This window comes from Coloeus monedula, assembly GCF_965178545.1.
Source record: "Coloeus monedula genome assembly, chromosome: 15".
In the NCBI taxonomy this organism is placed as follows: Eukaryota; Metazoa; Chordata; class Aves; order Passeriformes; family Corvidae; genus Coloeus; species Coloeus monedula.
The window spans coordinates 4,039,757-4,056,434 of NC_138795.1; the positions used below are offsets into that span (position 1 = coordinate 4,039,757).

A 16,678-nucleotide genomic window follows, 5' to 3' on the forward strand; every position below is an offset into this window, starting at 1 on the left:
CCCGCTGCGGGCTGTGCGGGAGCACGGCGCCTTCCTGGCGAGGGCCGGCCGCGGGCGCCGGGGGGTCGGTGCGGGGAGCGGGGAAGCCCCTCCGGGGCCGGTGCCCGTGTGCCCCGCGGTGCTCCCGGGCAGCGCTGCCGAACAAAGGCGCGGCCGAGCTGCGCCGGGCCCGCCCCGGGCGCTCCGGGGCAACTTTCCCCCGGGCCGGCCGCGCCGGGGGCGGGGATATGCTAACGAGGGGGCGTGGCCCCGCCCCCCTCGGCGGCGTCTCGCTGGCGCCCATTGGCGGAGGCGGCGCAGGGGCGGGGCGATGACGCGATGCAAATGAGGGGGCGTGCCCTCGGCGGCCCCGCCCCCCGCCCGCCGGGGCTGCGGGGCTCGTGTTCGGCGGCGGGGACAGTCAAAGTGGCTCCCATAGGGAGAGACGGCGAGTCCGCCCGGCGCTGCGGGAGAGGGAGGGGGCACGGGGAGCCCCAGGGTCTCCCTCCGGCCGTCCGTCCGCGCCGCCGCCGCGGGTGCGCCCCTCTCGCTCCCTTCCCGGCGTGCGCCCGGCTCCGGCAACTCGCTTCCTGCGCGGCTGGAGGAGGGAGGAGAGCAGCGGAGAGCGCTTCGGCTGGGAGAGGAGAGAAGAAAGAGGGAGAAAAGAAAGAAAGAAAAGAGAGAGGGGAGAAGGGGGGGGGACTTGCCTCTCTTGTCACTGGAAAATGACACTTGATGTAGCAGAGCCTGCCGCAGCTCCCGTTCGTCCTATTGTTTCTTAAACTGCCATCTGAGATTTTTTTTTTTTTTTTTTTTTTGCCTGCTGCCATCCGAGGGGTGTCTTCATACAAAAGGGACTTCAAGTACTCCTCCGGCTTGCGAGCGCTGCAACCAGCCCCCAGCACCCCGCCAGCCTCTCCAAGCACCCAAACAAACTGCACACGCAGCAAACAGCAGCAACAAAACCGGGCTCTGATTGCCTCTGGATTTTTTTTTTTTTTTTAATGTGTGTGCCTGTGTTTGCTTTCTCCGACTTGCTTTGATTCCAGCGATCAGCTGCAGAGAGAGAAAAAAGAGAGAAAGAAAGAAAAAACCTCACATATAACAGTCCGCCTGGCGATTTTATCACTTTTTAAAATTTTGAATAAAGAAGGAAGATTTGCGCTGTTGTTTCTGATTCATGTTTGGGATTCAGGAAAGCATCCAGCGGAGTGGGAGCAGCATGAAGGAAGAGCCCCTCGGCGCGGGGATGAACGCGGTGCGGACGTGGATGCAGGGAGCCGGCGTCCTGGACGCCAGCACGGCCGCTCAGAGGTAGGCAGGCTCCGCGCCCGCTCCGCGCCCGCGCCCCGCTCCGCGCCCCGGGGCGCTCCCCGCCCGCAGCGCTGCTCCCCGCCGGCAGCGCCTTTTCCCCCGCGCCAACAAAAACCCGGCTCTGGAGCTCTGCTACCAGCAGTGAGTTTCGCGTAGATGTCGCCAGTTAAATATTTATCCCCATTGTCCCGTAGGAATGACTTTTTATTAAATAATGATAACAACAATAAAGGAAGTGGCGAGTTTCGCTAGGTACGGATAGGTAGGTTTCATCTCTCTGGCTCCTTGTGTTCGCTCGGAGGAAGGAGTTTTCAAAACTATGTCTGCTGTTGATTTAGTCTTAAGATCTTCAAATGACACTTTCCTCCTCCGAAAAGCAGCGGGTTGTGCACGGATGTATCCAAAATATATTTATCTACCGCGCTTTCCTATTCTCGTCAGAATCAGCAGCTCCCCTCCTTCTCCTCCGATAAGTAGGGAGTTTGCAAAGCGTGCTCCAGGAGAAATTTTATTTGAAGTCCCTTTGTAAAACCATTGCCACTTATTTTAGATTTTTAAAAAGAAATCCCTCCAAATATAAGATGGATTTGGCGAAGCTTCGCCCAGCCTCGTTTTCTCTCTTATTTCTCCTTTTTCCCATCCTCTTCCCCGCGATAAAAAAAAACCAAAAAACAACCCCAAACACGAACCAAACCCTGATGCTGGATTTGCAGCTTGAGCCCTGGAGCCGGCATCATTCGGCATCAGTTTAATGTTGACATCTCCCGGTGTCTCCCACCTCGCCCCGCACCCCTCCCTTTGGAGCCCTCTAAGGAAGGGAAAGTTTCTGCAGGGACAACCCTGAAATATTTGAAGTTGTCTCCTGGGCTCGGTGTTTACCCACCGCTCCGGCGCGGGAGGAAAGGCTCGCAGGACTGAGGCTGCAAGATAAGGCACATGGGCGCTGGGGTGACAGCTCCGAGCCGAGTTTGAGAAGTGGCAGGACCGATGCTGCTCCGCGGGGCAACGCGCCGGCGGCGCTGAGTGCGGCTTCCCCCGCCATGCAGGGCCGGCTGCGAGCGGGCACGGCCCCCGGGGAGGGCTGGTGGGTACCGGGGCCGGGCTGGGGGGGCTGTTGGGGAGGCTTCGGGCTCGCCGCAGGATGGGATGGGGTCGGGGCTCTGCGGGGTTCGGAGCTTGAGTCTTTCTTCGTGCCCGGAGGGAAAAGCCCCGGGGCTACTCGGAGGAGGGAGGGATGCTCTGCCCCGGGGGGGCCCAGCCGCGTCCCGGCGGGGGAAGGCACGGGCCCGGGAGGCGGCTGGGGGGACGTGAGGCCGCGTCGTCGGAGCTGCCGCTAACCCGCGTGTCTCTGGTCCCAGCGGAGTGGGTCTGGCCCGGGCTCACTTCGAGAAGCAGCCGCCTTCCAACCTGAGGAAGTCCAACTTTTTCCACTTCGTTCTGGCTCTGTACGACCGGCAGGGGCAGCCCGTGGAGATCGAGCGCACCGCCTTCGTGGGCTTCGTGGAGAAGGAGAAGGTGAGTACCCTGGCGTCCCATGGGGACTCGGCCGCCTCTCCGGGGCCCTCCCCACTCCGCTCCCCCGGGGCCGCGACACCGATTCGTCCCGGGAGCCACGGCAGCCTCCCGGGCGCCTCAGTCTTCCCCTGTCCCGGAGGGCAGACGGGGAGGGGGTGTCCCCTGTTCCCTCGCTATGTCCAGGGCTGAGGGACGGGAAGAAGGCTGAGGGCTGCCCCATCCAGCCCCGGGGACACCCGGCGTGCGAGTGATGGAGAAGCTTTATTGACACAGTTTTCCTTTTCCCTCCGGCCTCCCGTGTCCTCTTTGACTTCAGGAAGCCAACAGCGAAAAGACCAACAACGGGATCCACTACCGCTTGCAGCTGCTCTACAGCAATGGTAAGGGCTGGGAGCCCCCGGTGTCGGCCCTGTCGCCCCCCGCCGCCTCCGCGGCTGCAGAGCCCAGCAGCGCCCGGGCAGCGGCCGCCCCGGTTCCCCTCCGCTCCCTGCGCTCGGTGCCGGGGCGCTGCCGGGACACGGGCGGCCCCCGCAGGCCCGAGCCCTCGGGCGAGTCTCGGCGCGCTGCCGCCGGCCGGCCCCGCTCCTCACTCCTCTGCCTTGTTTCAGGGATCAGGACGGAGCAGGATTTCTACGTCCGACTCATCGACTCCATGACCAAGCAGGTGGGTGCTGCGGGGCGGCCGCCGAGCAGGGGGGTGGCAGCCGTCGGGGCGGCCCCGGGAGGCGAAACCCGCCCCCGTGGCGGAGCCGCTCTGCCCGGCGGGGAAGGGACGGGGCCACCGCTCCGCTCCGGGCACCGACCGGGCTGCGGGGCGGCGAGGGGGGTCCCCGCGGGACCCTGCCTGCTGCCGGGCTGCGGGAGAAAAATACAGGCTACTCTTCAGCCCTCCCATTCAGGGCTGCGGATGGTTTTGCCGCTTAATTAATAAGAATTAACCTCCGGCCTCCGGCCGCCCCCGAGCGCCGCCAGCACAAGGCGCTGCCCCGGCGCGGGGCTCTGTCGGTCCGTCCGCTCCTGGCGCTGCCGCCGGCTCCGCTGGCTAAAGGAGGAGCGCTTGTATCGCGACACGTTTGCATGTCGGAATAGCCCCCAGAACCGCAGCGCGGGCAGCGGCGAGCTCGGTGTTGGACTCGGGGAGGGCAGCAGGGCTTGTCAGTGGATTAATCCTCATTTTAAGCCTGTTCTTTAGCCTCCCAAACAGAGTAATAACGTGCGTGCCTACCTGTAAAAAATACTTTTCTGTTTAAAACCAGTATTTTTGTAAAGGGTCTATCTGAGCAAATCGGTTCTCTCTCCCCTTTTTTTTCTCGCTCCTTTTTTTAATTGTTACCCTGGCCTTTTTTCTGCTCCTGTCAGAATATTTTTCTCTTAGAATATGTTTCTTTTAAATAGTTAGGAACGATTTTGAGCCTTTTCATCCTTAAAATATGTTTCTTCCCCTCCTAATCTGTTTTACTTGTTAAAGAATATTCTTAAATTTTATTTAAGAAAAACATTAAGGGGTTTTTTTTTTGTACCGCTAGGAAACGTCAGTCCCTGTATGTTGTCTGCAGGGACAAAACTCTTGGCTTGTATTTGGGTTTCTTTTCTACAGCAAAACATAAAGCTCTAAGGGCTGAGTTTGTTTTACAAAACTCTCTTTGATGGTCCCAAAACATCTTTTCCTGCTATTGAAGACTGTCTTTCAACAGCAAAAAAAAAAAAAAAAAAAAAAAAAAAAAAAAAAAAAGGAAAGAAAAGAAAAAAAGGAACTTGGGTGAATTTTACTACACAATCCACTGTGCATCTGAGCTCTGTTATACTGTACACTTCCAAACAGAGCCCATTCCCTGTAGGAATTAAAACAGCAGCTACATACCCTTCTTCATAAAAAATCCTGGAAAGCGTTTGTTGTCATTCCCTGGTTTTCAGGCACAAATCGGTTCGTTTGTGTTAAAAGTAACAAAATCTTCCTGATATATGAACTCTTTTTAGTCCTTTTGGAGCTTGCGTATTTCAGTGGAGATCGTGTGAGAGAGTCTATCAATAAATATTATCTTTAAATAGCTTTCCTATCGTTACGGAAATGCAGAAGCCTCTGCTCATAATCCTGTTGAAAGCAGAGCCCTGAACTCATGGAGAGCAGTGGATTCAAAATAATTTTCTTAACAAAGGCATCTTGCATATGAAGAGTTCATCCTAAGGCACTGTTTGACCTCTTGGTCTCTCATTATTATCAAGTCATCAGAGCGTCTTTGGAGAGAAAGGGGAAAAAAACCCCCGAGATACAGTTTATTTGTAAAACCTACCATGTAGCTTTAAAGAACGTTCACAATGAAGAAGGAGGAGAAAAAAAAAATCTATCTGATTTCAGGAAGTCTTAGAAAAACAAAGTTAGTGCAAATTACAGATTTTGGGAAAAGTGCAGTGGGGTTGAGAAGCGAGGATTTAAGAACAAAAGCTCTCTGAGCTTGGGTTAGAAAACGGGGAGCGAAAGGCTGTTTTAGACGCAAACATGTTTGTTTACATATTAATTTCATGTCTGTAGTTTCTTTAGGCATGACTATAATTGCTTATGAAAAATAGGGCATTATCATGTCAAAACTGTGGCATGTGCTGCTCTGAATTTTTTCGGGGGCCAGACACTAAATTCTCCTTCTTCTCCTTTTTTAATTCTTTCTTTTCAAAAGTGAAATTATTTCAGAGTTGGGATCGCGCTGGTTACTGAATGCTTATTAGGAAGTGAAGTACAACACATGACAGAAGCTCACCCAAATGTTGAATATATCATTTATATTTTATGACAGTGAATTATATAGAAGATTCTCAAGTAACTTTCAAATCATCAAACTGTAATTAAATATTGCAAAGACTGTCTGAAAATTCTTTAATTTTTAATGAAAGTTAAATATATATTGTCAGTCTACTTGAAGGTGTAGTATTTTAATGCACGACGCTGAGAACAAATTGGATAATGAAATGATTACTTTTAAATGAAACTGTTGCAGAAGCGTACACGTTTCAGCTGGCAAGTATCTGCTCAGTCCTCACACACGCACATTCACACACTCGATAATTGTGAATTCCCAGACTGAAATTGCAGCTACTCTGAGGTTTCTGGGGGCAAATTAAAAATCCCACAGAAGCAAAGCTTGAATGAGTTAGGTTCCCCAGATCATACAGGAAAGTATCTGTGGCTTTTTTTTTTAGCGTATTTTTTTATTATTATTATTTTTTAACGGGGACACATCAGATTTAAATATATTCTCTTTGTCTCACAGTTACAAATTGCAAGGTTTTGTACAGTGGCGGATTATTAAGTTAGGTAAGATAAAATAAAAGCCCTTCCGCAAATCAGACCTGGATTTCTTTACATAGGATTGCTGCTCAGAGATTTAATGGGAATGTCCCATTAGCAGCCTGCGTTATACCATAGGTAGGCAGGGCTTGGCTGTGCTGGGGGCTGTGTACGTACTAAAGAGGAGATGTGAGTGTTCCTGCTCTGCCTAAGTCAGGGATTTGTTTGTGTGGCTGTGCCCAGCTAAGAAACTCATAGCAAGAGCCCTGTCCTGGGTGGAACAGAGGGATCTCCGTGTCCTGGTGCGTGCGTGTTTCTCTGTCAGCTGAGGAGCAGGATGGGAAGTGGGGCTGGAGAGTGGCACTACTGAAGCAGCCAAGAGTTGTGCTGTGAGCTGCATCCCAGGGCAGAGCTGGTCTGTGGGATGAGCTGTGCACGCACTGCCCCAAACAGGAGCTTGGGCTGCACATGCACTCCTTGGGAACCTGGGCTGGGGGACTTCCAAACGGGAAACCCAGCCGGGATTGGTCTCAGAGTGCATCATTTTGAGTTGTGCTTGGGGTATCGCACTTGGCCTTTGGTGGTGGTCCCGCAGAAGCGCTGGGGGAAATGGGAATTACGTGGCTTTTGGGGGTCTCGCTAAGTTTCCAAAATGTGTTCCCATCACTTAAAAATTGTAAATGCTACTCACAAATCATTCCCGTGGCAGGGAAGTTCTTTCCAGTTCGGGTAACAACATTCGGTGTCAATAATGGCTTAATTAAATTTTCTTTTATGTTGTATTGGCACCTCATTTTATGTCAGGATCATATTCCTAATGTGCTCAAAACCCTGTAGAACCCCAAACTTTTTAGCTGTTGCTTTCCGTAAAGCAGCAGCTCCTCCTGCAGAAGATCCGCTTCTAACAATGATGCATTTTGAAATTGTCTGCAAAATGTGAAATATGTCTGCTCTAATAAAACTGGAGTTTTTAAATCCAAGTCAAAGGATTTTAATATGTTTATGGAGAAGGGATGCCTTCTATTTCTTTGGCTGTATTTTCATAAAGCTGAGATATTTCACTATTAGGAAAGATGGAGGAAATAAATCTGAAATACTTGTTCCCCACCCATTTTTCCTTCAGCCATTCTCATCCATAAGATATAACGGATGCTAATAAGGCTCAGGCATCTTAAAAATCATAAGTTTTACTCGATGGCTATTGTCTATTGCTGAGAGCACTCATGAGTCAAAAATCCTTCCTTCAGACTTAAACCTTGTTTATATTTTGCTTTTTTTTTTTTCAGAGCTATAACTCTGGATGCAAATGGTTTTTCTGTTGACTTGTCTGTCATTCTCTGATGTTTGCAGATATTTGATCAGCTCTATTCTGTGCATGGCATGGCCCTTCTCTGGCAGCTACGGGCATGGGAAAAAAAAATGTTATCAATAAGTTCAGAGGAGCCTCAGCAGACTCGGAGAAATTTCACACAAACATAAAACAAAACCTAACCCCTGTGACGGGGAAAGTTTACACTGTGCCAGATTTTAGCAGCTTTCTTGTGCCTTTGGTGAGATGTCAGAAGCGCAGGTGATTTTAATTTTCTTGTACAGAGAGGAATGGAGAAGTTTGGAATTTGCATGCATGATCAGGACCTGTGTTTGGGAAAATGTAAACTCATCACAGTGGAAAATGTGTTGTTTGGAGTCTGAGGGTGAAAACAAAGCTGAGGATTTTGGAGAGACTGCCTGAGCCAGATGGCCTGGTGCATTCCCAGTCTGGCAGCCCAACTGCTCCCTCCTGTATAATATACAGCCATTTGTTCTGGGATATTTACGCTAGAGCTGTTTCCATGTGAATGTTTGAAAACCATTAAAAATGAACATATTAGGAGAGATAAATTTATTTAATTTGTGTGAATACATCGATAAGCAGGCTGTGAATCAAAGGCAGAGGGAGACTGGATAAAATAATTAGATGCTTCTGAATTGTGTGTTGAGAGGCAGAGCAAGAACTCCCTGTCCTCGCCCCGGGACCAGCTCCGCGCTGCTTGTCCGGGATAAACCTCCCTGGGCTGAGTCGAGGTTTTGCCTGGGGAAGGGGTAAAACCTCGGGTAACTGAGGGTTAAGGATTCAAAGCCAAATAAATATAATTCACAGTATTTTCTCTGTAGATATGTAGTGGATACAAGCCTAATCTTCTCTGGGTGAAATTCTGGCCCATCTGAAGTCAATTGCAAAGCGCCTATTGAATTCGGTGAGGCCAGGATTTTATTTTCTCCCTGTGTGTACGGCTGTAAACGTCATTCCAAATCATTTCAGTTCTGTTTTGGAAAAGACCCTAATTTTAATGAGTTTTCCCTTCTCTTTTATTTCTGTAAGGGAGATACTTTGTTTTTCGAGGCAGATGGAATCTGAAAGCAAGTGGATTTAGATGCACGTTGGTGATTTCTCTCCTTCTCGTACTCTTTTAAAATCAAGGCCATGACATAACTGAGTAATATAATGACCATGATCTCATTCCTTCAAGATTGTTTTTCGTCCAGTTCTGAAAGCAGGATTGCTTGACTGGCAAACTGACACCACGATTCTGCCCTCACTAGTACCAGCATAAATCTGGATTTATTCAGGAATGGTTAAGGACAAAATCTCTCTCTGTATTTTTCCAGCTTGTTTGTCAACTCTTTTATTGCTTTATCCTACCACGTCTATTGGGGAAAAAGTAGATTAAATGAGAGCTGTAGCCTTGACTTTTATATTAGCCCCCTTTCTTTCTATTTTTTTTTTTTATTATGTTTTTTTTTATAATGAAGTCCATCGCTGAAAAGTTTGGGCGAATTTTTGGATGTACTTGACTGCGACGTGCTCAATGTAGTAAATTTTATTTGCTGTTAACCAGTGAATTGAATTAGATTTAACTTTTTATGCAGCTTCATTTAAATGGAAGTGAGAAAGTCTTATATTTTTGACACTAATTTTTCGGGGCCTGATTTTGAAGTCCGTTTGTGCATGAGTGATTGTTACTCACTGGGACTTCTTGTAGGAAGGTTACTTGGGTGAGTAACAGCTGGCAAAATGGAAGGTGAATTTTCTGGGGAAATGTTTAAGTTGTTTGGGAGAAGAAATGCTATTTTCGAGTGCTTATGAAACATCACCGAGTTAAATCAACATGAAGTAAACAAAAAGAAAAAAACCCAAAGTCTATAATTTTGCATTTCCTTTGCCGGTGTTTTGTTGTGCAACTCTGATGTGTATCTGCGGGCTTATTTTTAGCTCTGCTGTGGTCTAAGTTTATGCACTGTAACTTTCACTTTGTCTCTCATTAATGTGATCCCTATTTGACAAAATCACGACGACGTTAGTGCGACAGGGAGCCCCGACGCAATCATCCCCTTTCAAAAACTGTACTTAAAACCCCCATAATTTATTAAAAAAAATCAAGATATTTTTGTTAAAAAGAGTAGCTTTTCAAATCCGAGAGTTAAACATTTTCACAACAGTAACATAGTAGATCCTTCCTGTAAAAATACTTCTGGCAGCTCTAACGATCTGAAACTTTAGCAGTTCCTGTTTCCTTTTTGAAACTAATTGTAGAATTAATGCTTCAGAGCGGTGTGGTTTGCGAGGCGGTCGAGTATCTGTAGGGCTCTTGGGCAGCCATTCATGGGGGCAAACAGTTGGCGCTTCACACCAGTAAATTGGGACACAGGAGCGGGGAGACGGGGATGAGCTGCTCAGAAATGAAGCCAGTGCATCCTCCTGCTTCCCAGAATTTCCTAGAAATTCCTGCAGGAATAGGGTAGGTGAGAGGAGCTGCGTTTAACACGGAGAAAACAAAATGCGCACGGGTGCAACTTCGATAATTGAATGCAAATAAAGTGAGAAGCAAATCTTTAACATGGAGGGAGGCAGAAGAATGTCATGCACGCAAAGAAGGGATCACTGATGCTAAACACAACAGACAAGGTGATTATGTACCACAGTGTTGACTCTGCCCGTTCATTATTGCTATTTAGTTGAGTTATTTAAGCGGGTACCTGGAGGTTAAGTAAGCACAGCAGTAGGAAGGGGAGAGGAGGAGATAGGGCAGGAGGAAAAAGGAAAGTAAATGTTGTGTTCTGGTTTGTCATTTCTAGCATTTCCTTGGCTCCACGGGCGACAAGCTAACCCATCCTGGGTAAATTTATTTTAATATTTGAAAGTGTAAGAAGAATGAGCTGGGACCAGCAGCCTTCTCTCGTCTCCTGTTACGCTGTGATTGTCTGGAGGTGTCAGGGGGCTGGAGGTGTTTGTCCCCACTAAAGGCCTCAGGGGTAGATCTGTTCTTTCCCCTCCTGCTCTGCGTTCTCAGAGGGAGATTATTTTTTAACTGTTGATGTAGTCCAAGAGGTACCATGAGCTTCCTCCTTGCCTGGCCTGTCCCACTGCTAGGTGGACCCTGCTAACCTGATCTGGGGTTTTCTGGAGTCTTTGCAATGTCCCCGCTGACTGACCCCACCAGGTGTCAGCCGGTTACTTCAGTTTTCTACCTTTGCCTGGAAGAAGCTTCTCCCCATCTTCCCTTTTAATGCTGGGAATGGGGCTCTTCTGAATTTGTCCACCTCCTGCTGTATGTAACACATGTAATTCCATTTTCCAACGCCTCTTGCAAACCATCTGTACCTCTCTTGGGCACTGATGTGGAAGTAGCTCAAGGTGGGGGTCCCAGTCTGGGATCAGGGGGTTGCTGGTATCTGTACTGGGGGGACTTTCCATGCATCCCCTTTATCCCAGTGCTGAGTTCACAGCTGTTGTGCCTTACTGATGGAAATGAGGGGCAGAAGTCAGGTGAGACTCTGGGCCCATTAGTGGCAATTAGTTGCAGCCTCTGTTTTATCAGCTATAAAACCCCAGCTCAGGGGCTCTCAGGTTTTAGGGGAAGGCACATAACAAAAATAAAGTTAAAAAGTTAAAACTAGCAAAGGTAACATAGGCCAATTCCCAAAATTATTTATGGAATTATTAAGTAATTTTATAATACATAATATTATTATTATTATTGCATGTTGCCATTTAAATTGTGTAAGAGTCAGCTCATGCTTCTTCAGCATTGTGGGTCTTGAGGTTTGTGCTCCTTCTGGAGGTACAATACCTCTTACCCTTGGTGGGTTACATTTGTAAGGACTGGAAAAGCAGTTCATTTTATATTAAGGTAACTTCTTTTTCTGTCAGTATTTTCCATGCTTCCATTTCAAATTAATCTCATTCCTTAAAATGTCTTACATCCATAGAGCACACTTCTTAAATTTCAGTCTCTATTTTATTGTTAACTTTAGGGAGACCCATCTTAGATGTCATTTTACCTGCTGAGTTTTTTTCCCCAATTTCTTCTTTTAAAGCCTGTGTTTTAGAGGCTAAAAAGGTCACACCGAGCTCAAGGGTAGCACTGTTGCTTAGATGCAGGGGTGGTCATCCCTCCAAGGCTGGGGCTCCGATCCCAGCTCTGGAGTGGCACCCTAAAAGGTTTAGAAACCTTTAGTGCCAGCAAAAGATGCTGTTGCAAAGGAAACTTCACTCTTGTTCTGCTGCTGGGGGGCTGGTGCCTGGGAGCAGGGGTGGCTGGAAAACACGACTCTGTTGGGCTGAGATGGAAACCCTGTCCTGCAGGGGCTGTGAGCACTAACCCAGTTCATGTGTAACGCCGATCCCTCGCTGCTGGTGCTGCTGGTGGGAGCAAATGTAGGCTCCTCTTGAAATGTGAACACACTGCCTTTCCACAGTTTTAGCTTAAAGGATTCTCCCTGTGCTGTCTCAGAGTCAAATTTCTTAAGTCGGTTGATCCTCTGTTTGTTTTGGTCTCCTCTGCTCTGGTAGGGCCTTCTCCTCACTTATTTATATCCCTGTAACTCCAGAGGTGCTCTCTGGAAAATGCTGGATCAGGAGGTTCAAGGGAAGAATCAGGCCCAGGCCCTTTCTCAGGAGCTACCAGGAAAATGCCTGGGCTGTGCAGCTTTTGTAATTAAAAATGCATGAGCTCTCTCTTTTCTTTTTTTTTAATGAATAGGACCCAAAGTATACCAAGCCTTGCTGGTTTTCTTTTTTCTTTCTTTCTTTTTTTTCCCCCCCTTCCTTTTAATGCTATTAGGTTTATATTTTATTCTGAATTGAAAAGAAAATTGTGGTTGTCTTGACTACTAAAAAAACCCATCCTACACACTGCTGGAGAGATGTGCAACAGAGAGGAGGGAATTTAGCTGTACTCAGCTGGTGTTGTTTTTCAGCTGCAGGTCTTGGAGCAGGTTTGGTGGAGATGCCAGGTCTCTTTAGTCTGAGCTGTGGCTTGCAACTTGCTAGGCCTTTGCTTACCATGATGTGTTTTGATTTTCTCCATACTCAACTTTATGCACAACTAAAAACGTGTTTTATTTCTAGGCGATAGTATATGAAGGCCAAGACAAGAACCCAGAAATGTGCCGAGTTCTGCTCACGCATGAAATAATGTGCAGGTAAGAAATACCCCTCTTCCAGTTAATTAGTGATGGGAAGATGAATCTGTCTCCCAAAATCTAGGTTGAACCTACAGCTATATTCGGACTTAAATTTATCTTTCTTGCATTAAACAATCCCAAAACAACACAGTTTGGTGTGTGTGTAATTAGCAGCAAGGTCTCAGTCGTCACACTAGTTTTCAATTATTTATAAAGAGTTATTCTTAACAGAACGCTGCTGGTTTTCATTTAGACACTGTAGCCCGCAAAAGGTCTCCTCACCGAAATTAACAGTCTATTATAGTCTTGTAGCAACCAACGTCTCTGCCCCCAATTCCCAACAAAAACTCCTCAGCAAGATGACAAAATAGTATTTTTTTTTTTTCCTGGGTGTGCATTAAGGAGTGAGGTCAGGGGGTTCTTTTGCCCTGGTTGCTGCTCACGTGGGGTCCCCGCTTGGCCGGAGTGGAGCAGCTGATGCTCCTCCGTGCAAAAGATGTCGTCTTCTGGATTTTCTTTAAACTTCCCCATGCAGATTGGGCTCTGCCCTGTGCTCTCTTGCCCTGCCTGGGGTTGGTGACTTTAATTCAGTCAAATATCTTCTTCCCCAAACTTCTGCAGCTGCTTCCTTCTCTGTTCTGGCTGGTTGAAATAGGTGAAGCCTCTTCTACTTCCTTTTTGCCACAGACCCCTTCGCCACCTCAGAGAGCTTGACCTCTCAGTCTCATTAGAGTTAGTGGGTGTTTTTTGCATGTCTGAAAAAATCATTTGTTACATGTTATTCGATGGCAGAAAATAATTCCCTGGTGGAAGACAAGGCGTTCTTGCATAAGCTTATTGTTACAATCAGTTGTTTTAAGACTGTAAAAATGCCATTGCATGCGTTGTAACTTTTACAAAACACATTTACTAAAAAGGAGTAACTTGAGGGTAAAAACTAGTACCCACTTCTAAAAGAATGAACTTGGATGAGGGTTTCCTGGCAGGGGACAGTATTTGACAAAATACTCTGATGGAAACTTCTCTGTTGGTTAATTTTTTTTTTTTTAAATTCTTGGGACGTGCATGTTTTGTCCTCCACTGACAGCTCCTCCTGATAAAACTCTGCTGGGGGGTAACACCCTGTGATGAAGGCAGAGAAGGAGTTGCTCTCCTTGCTCTGCCAGCTTGGGTGAAACCCTGCACAGCACCCCCCCTCAAATTCTTCCTTGCAGCAGGATTTTGGGGGATTTCGTTTTCATGTCATGTTTTTCTAGGCTGCTTCCTTCAGTGGGTTTGGCTTCTTCCAGGAAACCAAAGACAACCCATTGCAGCTCCAGAACAATCAGCAGCTCAGTGTCTCCAAGAGGTGCCTGAGCCTCTGCTGCCATTGGGAGCCTTGTTGCTTTGCTGAGGACTCCAGGCCACTTCTGCCTTTCCAAATGGAATCCCAGTCATGCTGACAACTTGTAATTGCCCTAAAATTCATTGGCCCAATTAGCACGACTTTCACACTGGATACCTAGCTAGGAACAATTCATGGAAATATTAAAGGAGGCCCTGACCTGATAAGACTCAAGTGCCTTTTACTTTTCTCCTGTAACAGACCAGTAAAACAGTGGGACTGGGCACATGCGTAAAATTAAGCACATGTTCAAGTGCCTGCAGTGTCAGGGTCTGAATCTGCCATTAGTCTTGGGTGATGTGTCCTGATCCTTAACCAGCAAGGTTTGGTGGTAGGAATAACTCACTGAGCCAGAATCAACTACTTTAATGAAATAATTTTCTTACAGGTAGTTCAGGAACCTAAAGTGTAAGAAGCAAATTAAAACTTTATATAGTGGGCTGAGTTTTAACCAGAAGACCAAATGCCCGCATCACAGATTTACAGCTGTTCAATATACTTTGACTGAGACAAAATTATTTCTGTTCTGGGAATGTGGAAAGATGTGCAGTTGTTCCCTTTATTAAAGCACTTTGCACTTTCTTTGTTCCTAAAATTCACTGGCTCGGGAGCTTTATTCTTCTCCTCCGATTTATTTACTGCTAGTCCTTGCTTTGTGTTTCATGGCCGTAAGGTGGAGGGGTAGAAGAAACCCAAACTGACTGTAGTAGGCAAATGTTGTGTTCCTGACAGGGTGGGGGAGACATATTCAAATTTCTTACAGCTCATATTAGATATTCCCCATTTCCTTTGCTGCCCATACGTGTGTAAGAGGGTGCTGTTTGTTTACCAGGCCGCTTGACCCTATTGCACAAATCTGTCATCTATTGTGCTGCTAACACGCTTTTAAATTGCAAATCTGATGCTCTTTAGGGGTCTAGAAGGGGGAAAAATTCTCTCTCCACACCATTCTGTTTCTCTTGATTTCTTGCCTGTTGTAAGTGGAAGTTGGGATGTGCTGAATTTGCACCAGGGGTGCAAATGCAGCCTCAATTATAAGCATAAAATTAGAGTCTGTTCCCCATTAATCAGCCCAGCTAATTGCTATGCACTACCATTAGCCATATGGTGTGAAAGACAGCTTGCTCTCCCTAAGATGAAATTTCTTCATTTCAGACATGAAATAGTGAGGGCTCTGTATTTTAAAATAGCTTGTTTTAGATATTTAATTTCTAAACAACTTTCAGCAGTGCTTTCTATCAAGGCTAACTGCACAATAAAACTTTGCATTTATGTGACAAAGCTGGGTATTTATAGTGTACTACAGCTACAGCACGGAGGAGACAAAGAATTCAAATGTATAAGAGAGTCCTGGCTGGTAGGAGAGTGAAGCTGAGGTTTGCTTCAGGTAGCTGTTTATTTCAGAGGATTTCATTGTGTTTTGTCAGATATAAAAATCTACACGGTTGGTGAAAATGTTAATAGCTGGGGAGAATTCACAACCTCAGTGGAATTTATTAGTATTGTAGACAGCATGGGGAGGGACATCTATAGTTAATATTGCCTCAACAATTTCCATTATGAAACCTTCAGTGGCTTACAGCTTTGCCAAACTTAAACTGTTCTGGCTGAAATATCCTTTGCAGGGTGTCGGCCTCAGGCTGACTTTCTTTGGAAAGTTTCAGCTAAAATGGTTCAGTGATTTCTGAGAATGAGGTTGGAGTAAAAGATGGGTTTTGTCTGTGTAAAATAAGATCTTACAGCTGTTTTGGTGAGGGGGTCCTGCACCTCCACGCTCCAGGGTGAGGAGCCAGTTTGGGGCAGAGGTTGTCCTGATGGCATCACTGCTGGAAGGGATCCCACCTCGCTGGGACCTTGTGCAAAATCTCCCACCCAGCCTCTCTGGCGACTTGTTCGGGCCTGGCAGCCGATGGTCGGAAAGTTGCCTCGGCACTGGCCACGTGCCACGGGCCCCTAATTCCTCATTGTTCATTGTCCCCGGGATACACAAAGCAGGGCTCCTGCACAGGGCACGCGCTGGCCACCGCGCCAGGAAGGGGGGATGGCAAGGGAGGGTTCGGGGTGCCAGACATTGGGGTGAGGAGGCTCATCCTGTGGGCCCGGGCAGTGAGAGTAGAGATCCTCCAGCACATGGAAGGGAAGAGGAGGAGGATGATGGGGAGCAAGAAGGCAGGAGGTCTCCCCAGAGGGTTGTGGTGAGGAGAAAGGCAGCAGTAAAAGCTGGGGGTGGTGGTGGCCTGTGGAGGAGCAGGATGGGGACAGTGAGGGGCTCAGGAACGAGCCATGAGGATGACAACAGCAGTAGGGTGCTCAGAGATGGGGTGCAGGTGCTGGAAATGATGGGAGGCTGCATACTATCAAGGACTACTTGTTTTATAAACAAGCAAGCCCCCCCCCCAAAAAATCAATTTTTGTAGGCTTTTCCTGTTGGCCAACATGGCGTTGTGTCTGAGCTGTGGCTCCTGGCCCCACCTGGGGAGAGGTGTCGTGGAAGAACAGCAAAGACAAGTCCTCGTCCTCCTGGCTGCAAGGAACTGGCATTCCCTGCTCTTGCACAGAGCCTTGCTGGGAGCTGGAGGGTTTCTGAGTGGTTTGGAGAAGCTCCTGGGAATTTAAAAATTCTTTCAGGGAAAGGAGAAAGGGTGCTGAATATTTAGGAACTTATTTCCAAGTGCTAAGTAGGCACTAAAAGCCAAAGCTTTTGAGGGAAATTGAATTAAAAGCACTTTTAACCAGGTCTGAAACTCAAGATCTGCATG

The 16,678-nt window shown here is 47.6% G+C and overlaps 1 protein-coding gene across 1 annotated transcript in view; it reads left to right on the forward strand.

The window, feature by feature from the left end:
- Positions 1–1,159: 1,159 nt before the first annotated feature.
- EBF1 (EBF transcription factor 1) overlaps positions 1,160–16,678 on the forward strand; it is a gene marked incomplete at its 5' end in the record, with an annotated part of 267,358 nt that continues 251,839 nt past the window's right edge. Inside the window, 5 exons of the mRNA XM_082291500.1 lie at positions 1,160–1,293; positions 2,652–2,808; positions 3,125–3,188; positions 3,417–3,472; positions 12,480–12,553. Of these exons, the coding sequence (XP_082147626.1) occupies positions 1,160–1,293; positions 2,652–2,808; positions 3,125–3,188; positions 3,417–3,472; positions 12,480–12,553 (485 nt within the window). The remainder of the gene's footprint in view (positions 1,294–2,651; positions 2,809–3,124; positions 3,189–3,416; positions 3,473–12,479; positions 12,554–16,678) is intronic.